Source organism: Salvelinus fontinalis, chromosome 17, assembly GCF_029448725.1.
Source record: "Salvelinus fontinalis isolate EN_2023a chromosome 17, ASM2944872v1, whole genome shotgun sequence".
NCBI lineage: Eukaryota > Metazoa > Chordata > Actinopteri > Salmoniformes > Salmonidae > Salvelinus > Salvelinus fontinalis.
In genome coordinates this window covers 32,262,362-32,269,537 of record NC_074681.1, presented here as the reverse complement: position 1 = coordinate 32,269,537, position 7,176 = coordinate 32,262,362, and the positions used below count along the sequence as shown (strand labels likewise).

At 41.7% G+C, this 7,176-nt stretch overlaps 1 protein-coding gene across 1 annotated transcript; it reads right to left on the bottom strand.

The window, feature by feature from the left end:
* Positions 1–2,583: 2,583 nt before the first annotated feature.
* LOC129814171 (frizzled-8-like) lies at positions 2,584–5,187 on the bottom strand. Its single transcript, XM_055867055.1, has one exon. It carries the CDS (start codon positions 4,856–4,858, stop codon positions 3,104–3,106), a length of 1,755 nt encoding a protein of 584 aa, XP_055723030.1. The 5' UTR covers positions 4,859–5,187; the 3' UTR covers positions 2,584–3,103.
* Positions 5,188–7,176: the final 1,989 nt, after the last annotated feature.

The following is a 7,176-nucleotide window of genomic DNA, read 5'->3' as shown; positions in this document are numbered from 1 at the left end:
TGAATAAAACACTTGCTTTAATGTTTTTGTTGCAGCATCATTGTGGAATTGTATCGATATTGGCAAATCTACTGTATATACAATGCTCTGTATAGGTTTGGATTTTCCGCCACTGGGTGTTTAACTGTGAGCGTCATCTTACTTCTGTATTCAATTTAAAACAGATGTATCTCAATCAATGACAGAAAACCAATTGAATCAGTAGACAAAGACACCATTCAATGTGCTTTACCAGTTCAGGGGGATGGGGGGATAAATGGGATACCATGTTTTCGTCCTAAATGGCACCTTATTCCCTACGTATTGCTTTACTTTTGACCAAGGCCATTTGGCTCTGGTCAAAAGTAGTGAACTATAGGGAATAGGGTGCCATTTGGGACGCCTTCTATGGACGGCCTCCTGTTTATCTTGGCAGGAGGTGGATCCGGGGTGACCTCCATGACCTCATTTCCTCTGTTGATTTTTACTGGGGGCTGCAGTATAATAGGGTGCCATTTGGGACGATGGCACCCTACCAACCTCTAACTTTGTCTCTGAGCTGAATACTAGTTGTGACCACTTGTTTGTCCACCATACATTATATTGTTCTGAATAGGCTATAGGCCTACCAACTGTTTAACATTTTATTGAAATATCAATTACTTATAATTGGCATTGGGAAAAAATGTGTTATTTATTAACATTCACATTTATTGAGTGCTCATTACAGGCTTGTTGAAAGCTTGTAACACAGAGGAAGGTCCCCCAAAAAGCTTGTAGCGCAGGAAGGGCCTAAATCTTTTCAAAGACTCCAGTCACCCAAGTCATTGACTGTTCTCTCTGCTACCACACCGCAAGCGGGACCGGAGAGCCAATTTTAGGTCCAAAAAGCTCCTTAACAGCTTTTACCCCCAAGCCATAAGACTGCTGAACAATTAATCAAATAGCTACCCGGACTATTTACATTGACCCCCGCATAGTCATTTTACCCCAACCTACATATACAAATGACCTCGACTAACCTGTACCCCCGCACATTGACTCAGTACCGGTACCCCCCTCGTTATAGTTATTTTATTGTGTTACTTTTTATTTAATTTTTTACTTTAGTTTATTTTGTAAATATTTTCATAACTCTATTTTTTGAACTGCATTGTTGGTTAGCGGTTGTAAGTAAGCATACTACACCTGTTGTATTTGGCGCATGAGACAAAAACAAATTTTTTTAAATAATTTTTCCACAAGGTGGCGGTATGATGTTATTGAGCTGCAGTAGCCTACCTGAAGCGTTGCTTCTGCTCTCATGAAGCAGCTTCGGCTTAATGAAGTTGCAGATACAACTTTAACTTAAGTCAGGATGCAGTTTATCAAGTAGAATGAGAGACATGACCACTGGGTCCCAATAACATCATGCTGTAAAATCCCTGTTTGGGTGGACAGTTTTTAAAAATAGATAAGTCAATTATTTGTGATGAACACTACATCTCCTGAATGTCCAAATTAACAAAAACAGTTGTATGTATTTGCAAATATATTTTTATTTTGTATTATTATATATATGGATATTGGATCAACACAAACATGTCCCTCTGCGTAAAAGTAAACACGGGCTTCATTTTTTAAGGCTTGAGATTCTTTACACCAAGGTCTCGCTCTAAAAATGAGTGTTTTCGCCACAAGCTGGGGTCCTATTTGCAGTTTTCACATGCAACAGTGTCTCTATGCTTGTTAAGAAGATAAGCAAGCTGTTTAAGCGCTTTCAGAGTAAACCGACCACACACTGGGACGTAATTACCTTCTAACAGGGAAAGCAGAGGGTCGGTCTAGTGGGTCTAGCTTGTTTGTTAATGCGTCCCAAATGGCACCCTATTCCCCATATAGTGCACTACTTTGACCAGGACACATATGGCTCTGGTCAAAAGTAGTGCACTATAGGGAATAGGTTGCCCTTTGGGAACCAGTTCTACTGTCCCACTCCCTCGCTGTCTGACATCTTAATTATCAGGTCTAGGGAATCTTGACAGTAAGATGGGGCACCCAACCAATTATGCACACCAGTGGGTATCCTGAACTCTGCCCCACACAAACTTCAATAAGAATAGTAGTAGAATCTTTATCATTTCATATTCATATGAGGTCAGTGCCACGTCCATGCAGAGTCTGATGGCCTACCTACACTTTATTCAAGCGAGGCCTAGGCAGTATTTGACGTTTCACTGGGTCGTCAGTATTAATTGGGGGCAGAAGACGCAAGGCTTGTAACATAATTGTCGCACAGAGGGGTTCCCTCGAGAGAGGAGTACTCAAACAGACCACCTGTAAGGCTTTCATTGCCATTTCAATGTTATTCCGAATCCTTCCCGTGGTCGAATCTACAATACGTAAAAGTGTACTGTTTTCACCAATGCTACCCAAAAGGAACCCAATCTCCATACACAAGTAGGCATACGTTTCTATGAATTATAACTGTTTGACAATTTATGAATAGGCTTTCTAACTTATCCAAAAATCTATTCTCATGGCAGGAAGACAACAAAAGCTAAAAGTAAATTTGCTAAATGCAGCCTACAGCTTTGGCACAGAATGACTACCAAGACGCACAGGTTAGAATTTTATACAAATTGTTTTATTCTCAAAATAAAGATCTTCTATCAAAGTTAATTATACACATTTACAATCTCGTATAGGCCTACATTTTATATACAAATGTACAATGTTTTAACATGAATAATTATATAAATACATTAAGCACCAACAAAACCCGTATGAGACAGCATACTTCAAACCATCTTTGCTAAGCTAACTTTATAGGTTGAAATGAGACAAAGCCAAGTCATTCTTTCGAATTAATAAATGGTGTGTTTAAGACAATATGGTTATTTGTAATAAGGAATAGAACAGTAGATATAACCTTGAATTTCCGCCTATCGAAATATCTCACTGTATTGTGTATGTCATTGAACTGGTCCTCAACAGTAAGCATAGAATCACATCTCATTATATGGTTCTAAACTGTCTGCGGGTCTCATTGAGTAAGAAGAGAAATCATTAGGTGCTCGTTAATGTGTTCATTTGAACACGCTGATGGACAATCCCAACATAATTAGATGTCCATTCTTCCTTTTCAAACCCGAGACAATGGCATCTGTTTGGGACAAGAGGCAGAGCTCGCAGTGCCAGACCTCCACGTCAGTCCCGTGCTAACGTCACTGTACATTGACCCGCTCGTGGTCTTGCTGGCCCAACAGCAGCGGGTGCAAAATTTCCTCCATGATTCTAGAGTTTTCCCCGACCAGACCCACGCGCCGGACGTGATGCCAACCAAAAGGCACATGAAATATTTGAGCATGAACACAGCGTAGTCTGGCTTTTGCATTTCATGCTCCGACAAGCAGGAACAGTTATTGGTTATTTCCCAAGTCTGTCTGTTGTGCTGCTCATAGAAGTAACAGGCTACTATAATCGTGGCTGGGACAGTGTAAAGCACTGTAAAAATACCTATCCTGATCATCAGTCTCTCCAACTTGTCTGTTTTCGTCCCTCCTTGCTTTATAACACTCCGGATCCGGAACAGTGAAACAAACCCAGCCAGGAGAAACATAGTCCCAATGAACAGATAGATAACCAACGGCGCCAAAACAAAGCCCCGGAGGTTATCCAAGTTCTGATTGCCAACGTAGCATATTCCAGCCACAGGGTCCCCGTCCACTGAACTCAACGCTAACACAGCTATTGATTTCATGCTGGGTATCAGCCAGGCAGCTAAATGAAAATACTGTGAGTAACTGGCTATGGCCTCATTCCCCCACTTCATCCCCGCAGCCAGAAACCAAGTAAGGGACAGAATAACCCACCAAATAGAACTTGCCATGCCGAAGAAGTAGATGAGTAGAAATACAATGGTACAAAGCGCAGGGCCGGTGGTCTCGTAGTGGATGTGTTCGGTATCATGCTCCATGTTACAAGCCACTTGTTCATGTCCAGCAATTAGTCTGACAATGTAGCCGACGGAGACAAACATGTAACAAGCAGAGAGGAAAATAATGGGTCGCTCCGGATATTTGAACCGCTCCATGTCGATTAAAAAAGTTGCCACTGTTGCAAAAGTGGAGATAAAACATAATACGGACCATAGTCCTATCCAGAATGCAGTAAATGTCCTTTCGTCTTGTGAGAAGTAAGGATTGTGGCAGGGCATGGCACAGTTCAGAGTCTGTCCCGTTTTAACTCTGTTATATAGAGGATGACTGTCACTGTTGACTTGAACCATGGGCGCGCGGCAGTGACACCGGGGTTCGCAGGGAGAACTCGGAGGTTTGTGTTTACTAGGAACATTCGAACGCCCGTGTCCATTCTTCTTTCGTGGGTTTATTGGTTTAACCGGGCGGTTTGTGGGCTTTGCAACAACTGGAGAAACAGTCGTTGTCTCGCTTCTGTTATAGTCCATACACAATGTATCTCGGTTACCCTGCACTGGTAAAACATCGCATCTCATTCTGTCTGGCCACGGGAACCCGTACTGCCTCATCAAAGGCGCGCAGCCTGCCTTGGCTCTCTCGCAGACACTCCGACACGGCGGCAGGGGCTTCTTGTAGTCCTCTAGGCAAATAGGAGTGTACATGCTACAGAGAAAGAACTTCAGGTCCGGAGAACACTTGATTTCCACCAGGGGCCAAAACTGGTGCACCTCCAGCCCTGCCTCGTCCTGTGTGTCGTGATTGAACTGGTTGGGCATGTAGGTGTAGTTGTAGCCAATTCCTTTGCATAGAGGCACGGATATCTCCTGGCATTGTAGCTCCTTCGCCGCGGCGCAGCTCGACCTGTGTAGAACGAGTGCAAAAAGCATGCACCACCCCAGCAACTGGCACTCCATCCTCATTCACTGTTGAATTCGTCTGCTTTAAAGTGCCAGCGAACTTGCGCTTGCAAGTAGGCTGTAGAGTCCGATTATTCCAGAGATGCGGGTAAACTCATCCTTGGCGCTGACGGTGTTTTGGGGGATAAGCAAGCCGTCGGGTGTCTTCTGGCTGGTAGAAATGTTAGGGAATCCACACATCACACCGCTTATTCTATGTTTACGTTATTTTGTAAAAAAACTACCACTCTTCTCCGTCTGCTGTGGACTGTTGACTGACAGAATATAATTTACGCACCGATATCTCCATTTGGCACCACAGTTATTTCGCTCGCTCTGCATGTTAACAGTTGTTGGCGAATGCATTTAATGGAATATATCTGGAGGGAGGCGCAGCGAAGTCACTCCCCCTATCGGAGCGTCTAATCACAGAGCGACAGGGGCGGGGAACTAGGAAAGTCAATCAATTGTTTTTCAAAAGTGTTTGTTTACATTTTCCCCTCTATAGAATATTTTTAATTGCTTGGTATTTGTTTATTCTTCCTACCCATAGGCGGAAATCCCAGGGGGGACGGGGGGGACACGACCCCCCCATCTTGGGAAAAATATGATTTGTTCCCCCCAATATATCACTGTAAACATAACTATGTAATTTCAATAATATTAATAATACGCAATGAAAGCACTTGTGCTGATTATAGACACTTAACCTGTTATGGCTGCACGCTGAATATTGAAAAAACTGGAAAATGTGTGCACATTTTCAAACGGCCTCCTAAGAAACTTTTTATTTTCCAATATGCATATATTTACTACTGTTGGATAGATAACAGTCTGTAGTTTCTAAAAAGGTTTGAATTGTTTCTCTAAGTCGAACAGAAATATTTTTACAGCCATTTTCCCAGCCGAATTGAGTTTCCCAAAATGCGATGTGTCTCTTTAAGACCTTCTCTATAAAAGGCCATTTGACTTGGGACCATAGGGACACGTCAGAGGCGTACGTCAGACTGTAATGCGGAAGTGAGAATTGAAAGGGGTCGAATATCTCGTCCCTGGACTGAATAACAGAACTTCTTGTGAGACCTGCGCAGTTAAAATAAAAATACCTGGCGCGAAGGATAATTTGATCTCGGCTTCTGGAACAAGGTAGATAACTTTGAATATGATGCCTGACTACGATATTATTTGCTACATGTCACAAAATCATCCTAAAGTAGGTTTTTTCAATATACTTTAATTATATTATTGCAATTTATTCTGGACTTTAGATGTGAAACGACGGAAGAATTTTTTGAAGAAACGCTTTCTGGCGCAGCAATGCTACCGTGCTAGCTAACCAAAGAGGGAAATCATTCGTTCTGGAACCCAACTAAAGACTCTACTGGACATTGGACCCCGTTACAACATTCTGATGGAGTACCAAGAAAGATAAGACCCAATTTGGGATGCTTTTTCATATATATGTCGAACTGTTGAATGCTAACGCTGCTAACTATGCTAGGCTAGCGCTTGACTAGAATCAATGCTGCCTTATGCTAGCTTATGATGTTAGCTAATATAACGATATATTGTGTTTTCGCTGTAAAACACTTCAAAAATCGGAAATGTTGTCTGTATTCACAAGATATCTGTCTTTCATTAGTTATCCACCATATGTTTTTCTGAAATGTTTTATGAGGTGTAATTAGTAGCCGACGTTGGTGTATGTATTTTCTCTGGCTACTCCCGGCTGGATTCAGACTGTAGCTATGTATTAGCATTTTTGGGTAGCATCAATGTAAAACAGATTTATAGCTAAAATATGCACTTTTTATGAACAAAACATAGATTTATTGTGTAACATGTTATATGACTGTCATCTGAGGTCGTTTTTTCTGGGCTCTTTAGGTTGGTTTTAGTTTATTTCGGTTGGTTGTGCATGCTACTTCAATCATAATTCATACTTCATAATCATAATTCATACGTGTCTGTCCACTTTTGTATTTGGTGGTGAGCTAACATAAATATATGTGGTGTTTTCTCTGTAAAACATTTAAAAAATCGGACATGTTGGCTGGATTGACAAGATGTTTATCTTTCAAATGCTGTATTGGACTTGTTAATGTGTAAAAGTTAAATATTTTTAAAAAATAGATTTTGAATTTCGCGCTCTGCAGCTGTTGTCATTTTCGGTCCGAGGTCGGGCTTGCACCCCAAACAGGTTAATAGCGCATTTAAATTTCAAAAGATTGCGACCCCCCCGCCCTTTGCCTCACAATGGTTTGATCCACTGCCAGTTCTTTAGCTGGCAAGGTAATAGAGAGTTCGTATCTACTGTCCGAAAGGGACATGTACGTAACTGA

Excerpts from the sequence above, each read along its gene's own strand:
- LOC129814171 (XM_055867055.1), bottom strand. The coding sequence starts at position 4,858 with ATGAGGATGGAGTGCCAGTTGCTGGGGTGGTGCATGCTTTTTGCACTC.